Genomic DNA, 16,696 nt, shown 5'->3' on the forward strand with positions numbered 1-16,696 from the left:
TCTATAATTTTAACATAATGAGATTTACCATGAAGATTTTTGACGTGGAAGCAATAATGGTCTTAAGACCAACTCAATAGTAATTTTTTTTCTTGAATTTGTGATATTGGATATAACCATACTACGTACATTGCTGAGGTCCCCAAGACGAAGTTTTATAACAAAAATTCTTATAACCTAGAATTCGTGTGAGAAAAGTGTATGTGAAGGAAATATCGTAGGAAATCATGATATAAGAATGTCTTTAGGAGTATCTGTGAGGAGATATCTCTTCCCTGTTGTCAAGGTAACGTCCAGCGTCCACATGAAAACTCGACACAGATTTTGTGCGAAGGTGAAACACATGATCACTCTGACGGGTATGGTCTTGCTCTTGTAAACCTCTGCGCCAGTATTGTAGAGTATATCACCAAGGTCCACCATACATCACTTACACATGATCTATTCAACCACAAGTACTGAACAACATTTTGTGGTCCACTGATCTTATAACTTTCTCTATACACGTTATTCACTTCACTATCGTAGAAAATAAATCTGCAAATGCATTCTTGCATTTTGATACTTTTGATACATATGCTGGATCTCTCCCAAATGCATTTACGTTTCAACAACCCGCTTTTTTTGTTAACCAGCTTCTTTACAGAATGCAAGTCTGGAAAATGCTTCCAAGTTATCATATTCCTCAGAGACTAGTATGAGAGGACATCCACCATTTCATTTTACACGTATTTGTGAACCATTTGATCAGTTCTTGACCTTGTAGTGTGATCCGGTGAGAATAATTGGATGTGTTACATGGCTGACCGTATGGTCAGTGATGTTATCTGGTAACACTGAGTTCATGTGCTGTGATTGGCTACATCTATGATCGTGTTATGTGATCTTGTAAGAATGATTTGATGATGCACGTGGATGTATGGCCGTATGATGTGGTCTGGTAAGACTAATTTAACGTGATGTGTACCTAAAATCTTCGACCATATGGTGTGATTTGGTAAGAACTATATAATATGCAGAATATGGTTGTGGCGTTGGAGTATAACAGACATGTTTCCCATCTCCCGCGCAGGAGGAGAGGAGGCGACTGCCAGGCCGCCCAGACGGCAGCGAGGACGGGGCCGGTCACCACACTCCCACAAGAGGGGAAGGGGCCGCGGAGGACGACCTCACAGGTAAATGTTTTGTTTTTGATTTCCCAGAGGTTGTCGTGGTGAACCTTCCTTTAACACGAGTATGTGAGGCCTGCTTTTAATGTTACACATGTAGACTGTTGTAGACAGAGTTGAACTCATAGTTTTCCACTCGGATTATATTTCTTCCCAGGTTACATCAAGTCGTATAACTGTGTTACCGCATCATTTCACGACCCATCATATTAGTTTTGTACTATTAAGTGCCATAACTCTCTCTTGGTAGCCATTCATCCTGAAAAGTATGTTTTCACCTGGTGATGTACGCTTGTATCTGATGTTTCTTATTTCCTCTCTATTTTTTTTCGTCACTTTTTCTTTCAGTGTCCACTTTGGAACTTTTTGAATCGTAGCTGTTTTTTCTTATTTCCATGTCCTGTCCAGCGATTATTTTTTGAATCGTAGCTGTTTTTTCTTATTTCCATGTCCTGTCTGGCGATTATTTTTTTTTTCAGTATCTGCAACTGTCCTTTGTATGTCTCGTACAGGGCATCTTTTGTCCTGCATTTTCCCCCTTTGCTGTGTGGTAGTTGATACCTGCAGCCTCTCTCTCTCTCTCTCTCTCTCTCTCTCTCTCTCTCTCTCTCTCTCTCTCTCTCTCTCTCTCTCTCTCTCTCTCTCTCTCTCTCTCTCTCTCTCGTAGAGCAAGAATGTTTGTGTCCTCCGTAGTATTTCGGTTTGGAGTGCAGCTTGTTAGGATTTTCGCCTCACCGCCGAGGATCAGGGCAAAGGTTACGCTATCGCGCTCAGCGGGTCATACCCTCGTGCTGAAGGGGCTGACCAGTCATCCTTGACATGACCTTTCTTACGTCACTCGCTTTTGACAAGTCCCGAGTCTAAGAAGAGTAACATGGCCGTACCTGAGGCAAAATACGGAGCCCGCCTTGATACAGTAGTGGAAAAGGCGTACTCCAGAATATCGCCAGATGGTGGTTTTATGCGCTGAGTTTGCACAGTGGACGGTGCGGCGAGCGGCAGAGACGTATTTTGTTGGCGAAGATTGTTGGCCGTTCGGACTCGTCATAAATGCCAAGTCTGGTAACGTACGGCCGTTTCCTGGTGTATTGTGCTCCTTGTTGGGCGCGTCTCCCGCCTGGCTCCGCTGCTCATATGGCTCTTACGTTGACGGGCTGTGCGCATAATGGCTCTCCCAGTAACTAGCATGGTTAAACCTATTTATGGCTTTTATGTTTATCGCCTTTTGATGGGGTCATTATCGCTTGGTTTTCCTTTTTAAGTGCTTAACGGCTCTCCTTCTTTAGCCTAGCTTTTGACTACTACAACGTTAATTATATATATATATATATATATATATATATATATATTATATATATATATATATAATATATATATATATATATATATATATATATATATATCTGTGGATGGGGTGTGAATTAGATTCTGAAATGTCCGTATATGGCGACTAAAAGGAGGGCAGGGCTGAACCCCGACGTGAAATTTTTCACTCAAAGTAAGGACGTGCTTGGCAGGTGACTATTTTTTTATTTTGGCCCGTCCGTACAGTTTTGCTAAGGTAACTTATGCTCGCGATGGTAATGTAAAGCGAAAAGTCGATATCAAGTTATCCATTTTTATGTTGACTAACTTCATGTATTATATGCGTCGGCATAGTCAAGTATCGTGAGGGTTCAATTTAGTTGCGTGACCAATTGCAATCAAGGATTATGCTCTACAAAATGATGAGAAATGGTACATACGTGGGAATAAGATAGTGATATGTCATGTGTGTGATATCAGTGTGTTTGTTTTAGATTGCAAATCCAGATAGTACATTTAAAATTAGACTTTTAAAGAGTAATACATAAAAAAGACGGAGGCATCATTCGGCACAATCATTCCTAAAATATATTAACATATAATATAAACACTATATACAAAAAGAGATGATATATGATAGATGAATTGAGATATAGAATGAGTAATTTTATATTATATTTTTAATTATTTGTAAATGTATAATTTAGTGCATATATTTAATCTACACATATACAATATATATAACATATTGATGAATATGATGCAAGATTTTATCAGACTTAGTAATAACAAATAATGTAGGCGAGTAGGTAGTAGTGTGGGCACTGGAATCAGGGCGAGGCTAGCGCTGCCAAAAGGTTATGGCCAACCAGAAAGCCAACCCTCAATGCATTAAACGTCGACCTCACACTCTCATTGCATTTTGTCTTAGAAATTAACGAAAGATTTATTTCAAATTTCCCTGACCTCACTTACAAAGCAGGGTGAAACAAGATGAGATACGTTCTATCGACCGTTCCTAGTGTACCCGACAATTCATCTGTAACATATTGAAATTGAATTTATCTCCAGGACTGGATATATATTTTGTATGAAAGTGTTACGAATTAACGAAGAGGGCATGGTATCTATAGTAATGAGGAGAGGAGGATAGAAAGAGGGAGAGGTTAATATATATTATGCTTAGGTTTAAGTCCGTTACCTTGTAATAATTGTAAGATATTGTACTCCTACCTGCAGAATGTAGATATCATGAGGTGTGTAAGAGAAAGGTGACCATCACATTAAAGGAGATCAGATTTATCAGACTTGGATGAAACGGAAAAGAGATAACCGAGTTGAAATAAAGTGGCACGTGCGCCTGGCAGGAGCCTCTTACGTACCGTATATGGAACCGAGATCAGGGCCGTCACGCTCAAAGGATTTAGATGCATCGTCTCCTCCAACTTCGCTGGTTCCTTGCCTTATCAGAAATTAAGAAAATATTGTCATTCCGCATTGGGCTCAAGTTCTCAGTACGGGATAGGGAATAAACGAAAGATCTTCTAACTCCACAGAACCCGACAATTTCTCTGGTAACATACGTTGGGAAATTGAGTTCCTCCTCCGCCAGGACCTGGAGCTCTGTGATGAAAGGTGTGACGAAGTTTACAACGAAGTAGGACCATGGGTATCTATAGTCTCAAATGAGGGAGGGGAGGATTAAGAAAGAGGGAGGAAGGGTTCAATATATAATATCATAAAGCGTTAGGTTCTAGAGCCGTTACCCTGTGTGAATAACTTGCTGAGGATATTGACTCCTACCTGCAGACATCTGCAGACGACGCATAGGTCATGAGGTGTGTGAAGAGAGAAAAGGGGATTGCATCCACTTACAAGGAGATCTAGACAGACTCCAGAGCTGGTATGATACACGGTTGATGAGATTCAACCCGAGTTGAAATAAAAGTAATGAGAATAGGGCACAGTGGAAGAAGACCTCATTATGTGTATCATCTTGCAGGAAACAAGATTCAGGGCCGTATGTGTGAAAGGGATTTAGATGACATCGTCTCCTAAACTGTCGCCTGGTTCCCATACTCCAGTATCAGAATACTTAAGAAAACTTAATTGTCTTCCGGCAAATATTGGAATAGTTTCATGTACGTGGATCAGGAATTATTCGGAAAGCTCTTCATAACCTACATAATGCCAAAATTACAATATGATTATCAAATTTAGTTACCGCACTTAAAGAAAAACAATTAACACAGAAGGTCTAGAGAGAGCAATAAAGATGGCACCAGATCTAAGACCTGAGTTACAGGGAAAGGCTAGAAGCCTTTGTCCACCGTGAATCTTCAGGTAGGTATATGTGGTAGATTCCTTTATTGCACAGAAAATCATGAAATGAAAATATGACAAGTCAGAGGAGCGGTTCAAAGGAGCGTCTTCTGAGACTTGGGATGGAGTAGCCAGTGGCTTACCACAGGGCCTGGTCTTGGGGCTGCTATTAATCATGATCTACATTACAAACGTGCACGAGGGACCGGCATCGTACTGAAATATGTCTGAATAAATTGTAAGAGAAGTGAGGAATTAACACGACTGCGTCATCTTACAAAGAGGCCTAGAAATATGTAGTCAAATATATGGATGATGAAGATCAGCCAGAGTCAAATACATGGATGATGAAGTTCACCCAGAGTTACATATATGGATGATGAAGATCAGACAGAGTCAAGTATACGGATGATGAAGTTCAGCCAGAGTCAAATATGTGGATGATGAAGTTCATCCAGAGCTGATACAGACTGATGAAGGTGCGTCACAGTCAGCAGACTTGCATACAACAGACACTGGATGTGTATCAACCCACCCAGCTTTCTTGCTGTTTCCTCTCACCCACCCAGACGTGTTGATACCATCCTCACTGGTCGGGTAATTGCTCCATCACTAAGTCGTGTGGGAACAGCGCACTTGCACTCACGACCTGACGTCATGAGATTCCTGGCAACAGAGCAGGAGCGGCGTGCCGAGGCATCCAGACTGGAGGGGAAAAAATGCTCATGAAGAGGTTTAGCAGAGAAGGCAAAAACCTCGTCTTCGTCTGGCATCTGAGGTGAACTTCATGTATGAAATAGATGCATGTTGTGATGTCCTTTGTTTACCAGGTTGATAAGATGTGCATTGACGTTTGGATCCTCTCAAAGTGTTATTCATTTTTTCCTATCCTGAGGTAGGATGATTGAAGACTCTGTGAAGCTAGGTTAGGTATACATCGAAATTTTTATAAAGTCATAAAGTATATAATAAGAAATAAAATGTTTAAGAGCCGAGGACACTGGGGTGTAGAATCCTCTCCCCGAACTGTACAATTAGGTAATTAGAATTATGTAATTATACACACACACACACACACACACACACACACACACACACACACACACACTCCAGACCTCTCTCAGAACAGTCCCAACCTTAACACTGTGAGCCAAAATAATCATCAGTTTATATTTGAACTTTAACCTTAATGTTTGTTTAGGATTGTGTGTTTGACTCCTCCTTTTCAGTGTCCCGACTGTTTACTGGTGCATGTGTCTACTCTTAATGATAAGCCTTTAGATACATTAAGGATAGTAGCTGTTATCATTATTATTACTATTAGTTATCATTATCATTGCTATTATTGTTCATGTTATCATCATCATTGCTATTATTGTTCATGTTATCATTATTGATATAATATCTAACGTATTGCTGGTAGATCTATTACGGTTCTTTCATCTTCCTTCTCCTGTTGTTGCTGCTGCTGCTGCTGCAAATATCACGCCAACTCTTCATCTGATTACGTGAAATTCTCTCGATTGATATCTTCTTGTTTCTGTTTTTCTTGGATCATTTTGTGAGCGCAGTTCATGTATGACCATTTGATCTAGAAAGTTGTGATAGGTTTCAAAAGGTAGAGGAACCTTAGTAGCTGTGCATCTCTGTCGACATCCTCTCGTCTCTGCCTCAGCTTTAGGACTGTTAATAGATTTTCACCAGGTCAAAAAGTAGGGTAACCTTGATAGTTGCGCTTCTCTGTCGACATCCTCTCGTCTCTGCCTCAGCTTTAGGTCTGTTAAAGGATTTTTCACGAGGTCATTGGTCAAACAACACACAAAAAAAAGATTAAGCACCATTGTAGCTTTCTGTTGTAACAAACACTGTTTCAATTTTTGTCATTATCTAAATATTTTGTCAGATTGGCTGATAGATTTAGATTTTTTTTTCCTGGAGTTACCTGTCGCTAGGTGACGTCAGTGGCAAGCAGCGAGCGATGTGTGGATCGTTTGTTGTTTGCTGTTCAAGTCACTGGCACGATGGTGGATGAGGTAAAAAAAAATTGGGTCTCGAAAATGCATTTCTTTTTATCATTAATACCAATTCCCGCCAACTTCACTACCATTATCTCATGGAAACTTAGAAGCAATTTTTCGTCCTCTCGCTGGTGCTTGCATTAGCATTTCGTCTTCCCGCTGGTCTCAAGATTAGCATTTTGTCCCCTTGCTGGTCTTTAACATTTCGTCTTCTCTTAACCTTGTATTTAAGTATCATGTCTCTTCTTCTATGTATGTACACACACACACACACACACACACACACACACACACACACACACCATCCTCAGCTAGGTACCCATTTATCGACCAGCGCCGAAGAAATGGATGATTATCTGGGTTGGGTTCGGGACGACAGCCGTGTCCAGGATTTGAATCCACGTAAGGCCCATAAATGTGTGTGTGTGTGTGTGTGTGTGTGTGTGTGTGTGTGTGTGTGTGTACAATCTGAAAAAGCTAACTATTTGTTTCTGTGATCAGGAGAAAAGAGCAGGAGGAGGTGGAGGAGGAGAGACAGATTGAGGAGCAAGAGCAGCAGGACCAGCAGATCATCACGGCCTACAACGTCGTCGAATCCTCGTCAACCGTGAAGGACCACCTGAAGGAGGAGAGAGTAAAGGGAGCGACCAAGAACCCTCTGAGGGAGGGTGGTGAAGATAGCAGCCAGCAGCAGCAGCAGCGACAGCAGCGACAGCAGACGGCAGCCGAGAGGTTGAAGAGGCTGCAAGAGATCAGAGAGAACAGGAGGAGAAGGAAGGAGAGGAAAAACAGGAAGAAGAACAGAAGAGGACATGGAGGAAGGAGGAAGATCAAACATCAGGTACAGTTGATCTCGTCCAAGGTCAATATTTAGCTAATATTGAAGTGAAGTGTTTTAGATATCTGGGAGTGGATCTGTCAGCGGATGGAACCATGGAAGCGGAAGTGGATCATAGGGTGGGGGAGGGGGCGAAAATTTTGGGAGCCTTGAAAAATGTGTGGAAGTCGAGAACATTATCTCGGAAAGCAAAAATGGGTATGTTTGAGGGAATAGTGGTTCCAACAATGTTGTATGGTTGCGAGGCGTGGGCTATGGATAGAGATGTGCGCAGGAGGATGGATGTGCTGGAAATGAGATGTTTGAGGACAATGTGTGGTGTGAGGTGGTTTGATCGAGTAAGTAACGTAAGGGTAAGAGAGATGTGTGGAAATAAAAAGAGCGTGGTTGAGAGAGCAGAAGAGGGTGTTTTGAAATGGTTTGGGCACATGGAGAGAATGAGTGAGGAGAGATTGACCAAGAGGATATATGTGTCGGAGGTGGAGGGAACGAGGAGAAGAGGGAGACCAAATTGGAGGTGGAAAGATGGAGTGAAAAAGATTTTGTGTGATCGGGGCCTGAACATGCAGGAGGGTGAAAGGAGGGCAAGAAATAGAGTGAATTGGAGTCATGTGGTATACAGGGGTTGACGTGCTGTCAGTGGATTGAAGCAAGGCATGTGAAGCGTCTGGGGTAAACCATGGAAAGCTGTGTAGGTATGTATATTTGCGTGTGTGGACGTGTATATGTACATGTGTATGGGGGGGGGGGGGGGTTGGGCCATTTCTTTCGTCTGTTTCCTTGCGCTACCTCGCAAACGCGGGAGACAGCGACAAATTATAATAAAAAAAAAAAAAAAAAAAAAAAAAAATATATATATATATATATATATATATATATATATATATATATATATATATATATATATATATATATATATATATATATATAAAAGAAAGAGACAAGAGGTCAAGAGAAAGGTGCAAGAGGTGAAAAAAAGGGCAAATGAGAGTTGGGGTGAGAGACTATCAGTAAATTTTAGGGAGAATAAAAAGATGTTCTGGAAGGAGGTAAATAGGGTGCGTAAGGCAAGGGAGCAAATGGGAACTTCAGTGAAGGGCGTAAATGGGGAGGTGATAACAAGTAGTGGTGATGTGAGAAGGAGATGGAATGAGTATTTTGAAGGTTTGTTGAATGTGTCTGATGACAGAGTGGCAGATATAGGGTGTTTGGGTCGAGGTGGTGTGCAAAGTGAGAGGGTTAGGGAAAATGATTTGGTAAACAGAGAAGAGGTAGTAAAAGCTTTGCGGAAGATGAAAGCCGGCAAGGCAGCGGGTTTGGATGGTATTGCAGTGGAATTTATAAAAAAAGGGGGTGACTGTATTGTTGACTGGTTGGTAAGGTTATTTAATGTATGTATGACTCATGGTGAGGTGCCTGAGGATTGGCGGAATGCGTGCATAGTGCCATTGTACAAAGGCAAAGGGGATAAGAGTGAGTGCTCAAATTACAGAGGTATAAGTTTGTTGAGTATTCCTGGTAAATTATATGGGAGGGTATTGATTGAGAGGGTGAAGGCATGTACAGAGCATCAGATTGGGGAAGAGCAGTGTGGTTTCAGAAGTGGTAGAGGATGTGTGGATCAGGTGTTTGCTTTGAAGAATGTATGTGAGAAATACTTAGAAAAGCAAATGGATTTGTATGTAGCATTTATGGATCTGGAGAAGGCATATGATAGAGTTGATAGAGATGCTCTGTGGAAGGTATTAAGAATATATGGTGTGGGAGGCAAGTTGTTAGAAGCAGTGAAAAGTTTTTATCGAGGATGTAAGGCATGTGTACGTGTAGGAAGAGAGGAAAGTGATTGGTTCTCAGTGAATGTAGGTTTGCGGCAGGGGTGTGTGATGTCTCCATGGTTGTTTAATTTGTTTATGGATGGGGTTGTTAGGGAGGTAAATGCAAGAGTCTTGGAAAGAGGGGCAAGTATGAAGTCTGTTGGGGATGAGAGAGCTTGGGAAGTGAGTCAGTTGTTGTTCGCTGATGATACAGCGCTGGTGGCGGATTCATGTGAGAAACTGCAGAAGCTGGTGACGGAGTTTGGTAAAGTGTGTGGAAGAAGAAAGTTAAGAGTAAATGTGAATAAGAGCAAGGTTATTAGGTACAGTAGGGTTGAGGGTCAAGTCAATTGGGAGGTGAGTTTGAATGGAGAGAAACTGGAGGAAGTGAAGTGTTTTAGATATCTGGGAGTGGATCTGTCAGCGGATGGAACCATGGAAGCGGAAGTGGATCATAGGGTGGGGGAGGGGGCGAAAATTTTGGGAGCCTTGAAAAATGTGTGGAAGTCGAGAACATTATCCCGGAAAGCAAAAATGGGTATGTTTGAAGGAATAGTGGTTCCAACAATGTTGTATGGTTGCGAGGCGTGGGCTATGGATAGAGTTGTGCGCAGGAGGATGGATGTGCTGGAAATGAGATGTCTGAGGACAATGTGTGGTGTGAGGTGGTTTGATCGAGTAAGTAACGTAAGGGTAAGAGAGATGTGTGGAAATAAAAAGAGCGTGGTTGAGAGAGCAGAAGAGGGTGTTTTGAAGTGGTTTGGGCACATGGAGAGAATGAGTGAGGAAAGATTGACCAAGAGGATATATGTGTCGGAGGTGGAGGGAACGAGGAGAAGAGGGAGACCAAATTGGAGGTGGAAAGATGGAGTGAAAAGGATTTTGTGTGATCGGGGCCTGAACATGCAGGAGGGTGAAAGGAGGGCAAGGAATAAAGTGAATTGGAGCGATGTGGTATACAGGGGTTGACGTGCTGTCAGTGGATTGAATCAAGGCATGTGAAGCGTCCGGGGTAAACCATGGAAAGCTGTGTAGGTATGTATATTTGCGTGTGTGGACGTGTGTATGTACATGTGTATGGGGGGGTTGGGCCATTTCTTTCGTCTGTTTCCTTGCGCTACCTCGCAAACGCGGGAGACAGCGACGAGGTATAAAAAAAAAAAAAAAAAAAATATATATATATATATATATATATATATATATATATATATATATATATATATATATATATATATATATATATATATATATATATATATATATATATGGTAGAATAAAATTCATGATTAATGTTGTAGATTTATAGTTTTAATATATCTCTTTGAGGTTAGGTTAGGTTAGGTTAGGTTAGGTTTCTTGTAGCAGGCCACTCAGGAGTCGCACTGCTGGAGCAAGTGTTGTTGTAGACCACGTACAACACAAACTGGTTTTGTGCTTCTCATCCTCACCAATTTTACTTGATATTGATTGCTTCTTCTCATCACGTCTCTGTCAGTTTCACATCTTTCCCTCAACACCACCACAACGCCATCCCTGTCACATCACCTCTACCACATTTCCAGCTCACCACCACCGATACCGCCATATCCTCGTCTCGCCAATAACCTCATCATCTCCTCCCCATCATCACTTCTAGCATATCTACACCATTACCACGACTGCCGCTACATCCCTGCTCTACTACCATCTCCACATTCTTGCCTCGCCTCTATGTAAGTGCCTTGACACCCAAATCTTTTCCGCAGTACCACCAACACCACATCTTTCTCTCACGACCACCACCACCACGTCTTTTACTCACGACCACCAACACCACATCTTTTTCTCACAACCAACAACACTACATCTTTCTCTAACGACCACCAACACAACATCTTTCTCTCACAACCACCAACACCACGTCTCACTCACGACCACCAACACCACATCTTTCTCTCACGACCACCACCACCACGTCTTTTACTCACGACCACCAACACCACATCTTTCCCTCACGAAAACCAACACCACATCTTTCTCTCACAACCACCAACATCACGTCTTTCACTCACAACCACCAACACCACATCTTCCTAAAACGACCGTCAACACCACATATTTCTCTTACAACCGCCAACACTACGTCTTTCGCTCACGACCACTAACACCACATCTTTCACTCACGACCACAAACACCACATTCTTCTTTCACGACCAACAACACCACATCCTTCTCTCACTACCTCCAACACCACATCTTTCTCTCACGACCAACATCACCGCATCTTTCTCTCACGATCACCAACATCACATCTTTCTCTCACGATTACCAACACCACATCTTTCCCTCACGACCACCAACACCGCATCTTTCTCTCACGACAACCAACACCACATCCTTCTCTCACGACCACCAGCACCGCATCCCTGTCTCACCAGCACCGTCAACACACTCTCACTTCATCACCACATGCTTGCCTCACTACCTCCACCTGCAGCAAGGGACGACGACGGATGTGGCAGACGTGGAGGCAGAGTCGAATATCATCACCACCACCACCCAGGAAGACCTGGGTGAAGAGGGAGCGGCAACCGAGGCCACGTCTCTCGCCAGCACTACGGAAACTTTAGAAGGCAACGCAAAGAGGTTGGCAAGACTCCAGAGGAGGAGGGAGAGGAAGAGGAGGAGGAAGGAGAGGAGACAGAGGAAGAAGAGCAGGAAGGGACGTCGAGGAAGAAGGTGGAAACCTAAGGCAGAGGTAAGGTGCTTCATGGATGTTATTAAGTCAACAACAAACCTCACGCGACTGATCACTGCAACTTACTTGGTCCCAATAGTATTTCCACCCCACTTCTCTGAACACAGTGTTTCTACCCTGAATATTGCACTTGTTTCGACAACCTTAAATTCTTATCTTATGCAACACCTCAGCGCACTATCTCACATTATTTCGAAAGTGTGTCAACAGAAATACTTCGGTTGACGTAACATAAACATACATAAGATTCTTAACCATCACTGTTTAACACATCACTGTCTAGCGCCTCCTTCTTCCCTCAGCAACAATCCCCGGCCGTCGAGGCCAGTGCAGATCGTTCAGTTAACGAGATCACTCAGGGTGAAGGTGCCATGGTCTCCACTACCCAGGAGACCATGGATGATATGAGAGAAGACCTGATCAAGATATTGCAAGAGAAGAGGAACAAGAGGAGGATGAGGAAGGACCGAAGGAACAAGGATAGCCGACGAGGAAGGAAGGGCGCTCGACAAGGTTAGTTGGGCTTTTTAGGTTCTCTTCGTGTAGGTCGCTGAGAGTTGGTCACATTTTACTGTTAAACGTAATCTAAAACCTGTTATTGAATCGCACTGTGACTATTTAGAAGTCACGTGAAACTGTTTTATTTGAATATTTTCGTTATTAGTGTATATTTCATAAGAATTTGAAGATATGATGCCATATATGTAATATCATCTCCTGTAAACAACATAACAAGAATTTCTCTATTAGATATCTTTTAAGTTCATAAATTTTATGATTCTTAGGGAATAGAAGAAGGACTGACAGGAAACAGAAGCTGGAAAATAGTGACGCAACCACCTCCACCGCAAACGAGGGAAATGATCATAACCAGACTACCAACGAGGTTCTCCCAAGATTGCATGAAGAACGAAACAGGAAGAAAGACAGAAGGGGTGGCATGAAGCATAGACCAGTTGAGGACGCTACAAGCGAGAACCAACTTGAGCCATATGATAATACAATATCCGATTCTTCAGCAGTATCACGCACGAATGCCACTGTACCAAAGACAACCACGACGAGTACAACTACAGAGACGCCTGAAGTCTCGACTGGCTACCCTAAAGATTCGTCCTACAGCGCCCTGGAACCTCGTTACACCATTGAGGGACAGGAGACGGAACGGACCATTGTTGATTTTGTTCCAGAGTCGCCCTCTTCCGTGTACAGAGATGGTGGCGACTTCATAAGCACGTCTGAGGAAGACTTGATCTTAGACATAAATAGAAATGAGGAGAACATGTCTGGCGAACAGAAAATTAAGAAAAAAGGTAAGAAGAAAAAACTTTCTGATAGTCCAGTCCAACCCATAGATGAGCCACGGACTGAGGCACCTGTCGTAGACGATATTGACAACTACGACGGCTACCTGGATGAGATGGACACTTACCTCGAGGATCCTGAGAGTTACTCAAACGAAGTCGAGGAAACGAAGTTGGAAGGCGAACTGCCCGAGGGTCTTCCAGAAGGTTATCCGATAAACAGACTCCAGAACGGAGGTGGAAACTCTCAGAATACCAGGTGAGGCTGAAGCTTCTCTGCTTCGTTCGACTATAGATGAAAATAATAGATATTAACCATAAATCTTGAATATCACGTCTCAACCCACATGTAAAACATTTTTGTTGTATGTAGCCTATCAAGATCCAGTTGCTAAAACCTTAAGAATCACAGCCAGGTTGACAGCAGAACCGTAGGTTGATGTGAAGCTGATCAGTTCACTTTTCCCCCGCCAGGTTCATTGAGACAGAGGACATCGACTTTACTGAGCTTGACCAGTCGTGTGTCATCTCGGAGAATGACGCTATCTACCTTCCGCCACCCAGGGTCAAGCATGCCCGAGTCACCGCTTACCACATGTAAGCCTTGTGTGAGGGTCCAGTCTTGACATCGCTGTGCCTATATATGTATTATTTTCTCCACTTGCCAGTAATTGTTGGCAGTCCTTTTATTGCAGCTAATTACAACCCAGTGTCAGATTTTCTAAGCTAGCTTTCATCCTTCAGTGTTACCAACCCGGCGCCTCCTCACAATAAGTATGCAGAGGCTGTGTATGAGTGTGAGTTCGGCTACAGACTTGGAGAGGTCTTCAGTAATCGGCTTTTCTGCAGAGCAGACAAGTGGCTGGGTGTCCTTCCCACCTGCCTAGCCTACGGTAAGTGGCTTATATCTCTGGGTATAGAGAAGTAAGGAAACTACCCACCGATCTCCTGCATAATGTGAAAGGTTGCTGATAGGGCATGAGCTGGAGACTGGAAACCTTAGGAAACCTTGTTATCTTTCTAAATGACGGAACAGAAGAAGCCAAGCGAGGAATGCTTCTCGAAGGTTCAGGCAAGGATGTCTGAGTATGTGTGAATGTAACCACAATGAGATGGAGAGACAGATGGGTAGTATGTCGAGGGATAGGAACCTGGATGTTCTGGCTGTGAGTGATACTAAGCTTAAGAGGAAGAGAAAATTATTGAGGAATGTTTGAGGGTTAAAGTCTGGGTTAGTATGAGGTCAAGGGTAAAGGAGAGGCAGGCAATTCTGATGAAGGGAAATTTTCAGGTGTTTATGAAAGTAGGGAAATGAATTCTAGATTACATGAGTGAGAAAGAAAGTAGATTGAGAGAAATGGATGAGTCTCATTGCTTACACACCTGGTAGGAGCGAAAAAGAGGTGAGTCTTTTTGGATGAGTTGAGTGAATGCTTCAGACATTATTTTCAGAATTAAGTGGAGTACTGTGGACACCTGGTAGTGGACATGACAGCAGATGGAGCAATGGGAGCCCAAGTGAATCATAAGAAGGGAGAGATGGCAAATGTCATGGATAGACTGAGGGAAGAGTGCAATGAGAGGTCACTCGCTGTCCTTAAGAGCAAATATGGATATGGTTGATGGTACAGTAGACATCATGGTGTTTTATGGTTGTTGTTCTGCTTGCAAAAGAACGGAATAAGGTGTATGTTTTGGATATGAATTACTGGAGGACAGTATATCAAATAGATGATTGTGTAAGGAATGACACCGCATATCAGATATGTGGTTGTAAGCGTCGTATGGTTGAGAATGGTGACTACAGTATGCTGAAATGGTTGGACGTATGGAGGCGAAGAACTAAGAGACTAAGTGAATGTATGGAGGAGAGTGAGGAGAAAGACATGACAGCTAGAGTGGATATGAATAAATTGAGGTCTTTCTTAGTCTATTCTTGCGCTACCTCGCTAACGAGGTATCATTGCAAGTACAGTCTCGTCAGGGAGCTTCTTACTCCAAAGAAGTTTTCATTTCCCTGTACTGGAAGTAGTGCATCCTTGGGCTACAGGAGCCTTTAAAAAGATTTTAGGCAACATCAGGACTCTTTCATGGAAATTGGCCTTTGATAAATAGTGATATTAATAATGATGATGATAATTATAATAATAATAATAATGATAATAATGATAATAATGATAATAACATGAAAACCATTATTGTTTAGAAGGCGTCCAAAAGTGCTCCCAGGACGCATTTCTAACGGTCGTTGAATATGATAGTTAAAATTTGGAACGTTATCGACCACCTGGGGTTTTTTTCACGATGACTGTAAATGAAATGTTAACCCAAATATATTCTTATTTAAATCAGCTTCATCACGAGAGAAGCCTTGTATGATCCCACCCTAGCCTGCACTGTCATATGCGCACCCCGTTTAGTTTAATTATATAATATGAGAGTTCATAAACCAGTGGTTATTAAATAACCGAAACTGACTAGCGTTTAATCTGCCGTCAGCTTGTGACGCTAATCTTTCTCACCTGTTAGGAAAACGTCTTAGGAGGTGATTATTAAATTCTCAAATATATTATCAACTCAGCCGTTTACCTTATTAAATCATTATCGACCTTATGGGTGCGATCTTATGGACTAGTAATTGGAGATCCCGGGAGAAGGAAGGAAAGTTGCCAGTAGGCAGCCTATCCAGCACACCAAACTGAACCTACTGCACCCCAAACTTGCACAGATTCCTTTGCTTCTTCCCTTTTGTTATACTGAATGTAACAATACTTCAAAATACCACAGACACCTTTCTCGTCATCAAGACAGTTTCGCGCATTAGCAACAGAATTTTCCAGGAAAGTTTGGAATACCTGCCCTTACCCACACACACACACACACACACACACACACACACACACATATATATATATATATATATATATATATATATATATATATATATATATATATATATATATATATATATTTTTTTTTTTTTTTTTTTTTTTTTTTTATACTTTGTCGCTGTCTCCCGCGTTTGCGAGGTAGCGCAAGGAAACAGACGAAAGAAATGGCCCCCCCCCCCATACACATGTACATACACACGTCCACACACGCAAATATACATACCTACACAGCTTTCCATGGTTTACCCCAGACGCTTCACATGCCTTGATTCAATCCACTGACAGCACGTCAAACCC

The 16,696-nt window shown here is 42.3% G+C and overlaps 1 protein-coding gene across 8 annotated transcripts in view; it reads left to right on the top strand.

The window, feature by feature from the left end:
- LOC139764080 (uncharacterized) overlaps positions 1-16,696 on the top strand; it is a 671,778-nt gene that overhangs the window by 497,373 nt on the left and 157,709 nt on the right. For all 8 annotated transcript variants that reach the window (XM_071690559.1, XM_071690560.1, XM_071690558.1 and 5 more), the window contains exons 4-10: positions 1,073-1,175; positions 7,316-7,655; positions 11,944-12,204; positions 12,507-12,717; positions 12,990-13,767; positions 13,983-14,105; positions 14,253-14,401. In XM_071690559.1, the coding sequence (XP_071546660.1) occupies positions 1,073-1,175; positions 7,316-7,655; positions 11,944-12,204; positions 12,507-12,717; positions 12,990-13,767; positions 13,983-14,105; positions 14,253-14,401 (1,965 nt within the window). The remainder of the gene's footprint in view (positions 1-1,072; positions 1,176-7,315; positions 7,656-11,943; positions 12,205-12,506; positions 12,718-12,989; positions 13,768-13,982; positions 14,106-14,252; positions 14,402-16,696) is intronic.

The sequence above is a fragment of the Panulirus ornatus genome, chromosome 48 (genome assembly GCF_036320965.1).
Source record: "Panulirus ornatus isolate Po-2019 chromosome 48, ASM3632096v1, whole genome shotgun sequence".
NCBI lineage: Eukaryota > Metazoa > Arthropoda > Malacostraca > Decapoda > Palinuridae > Panulirus > Panulirus ornatus.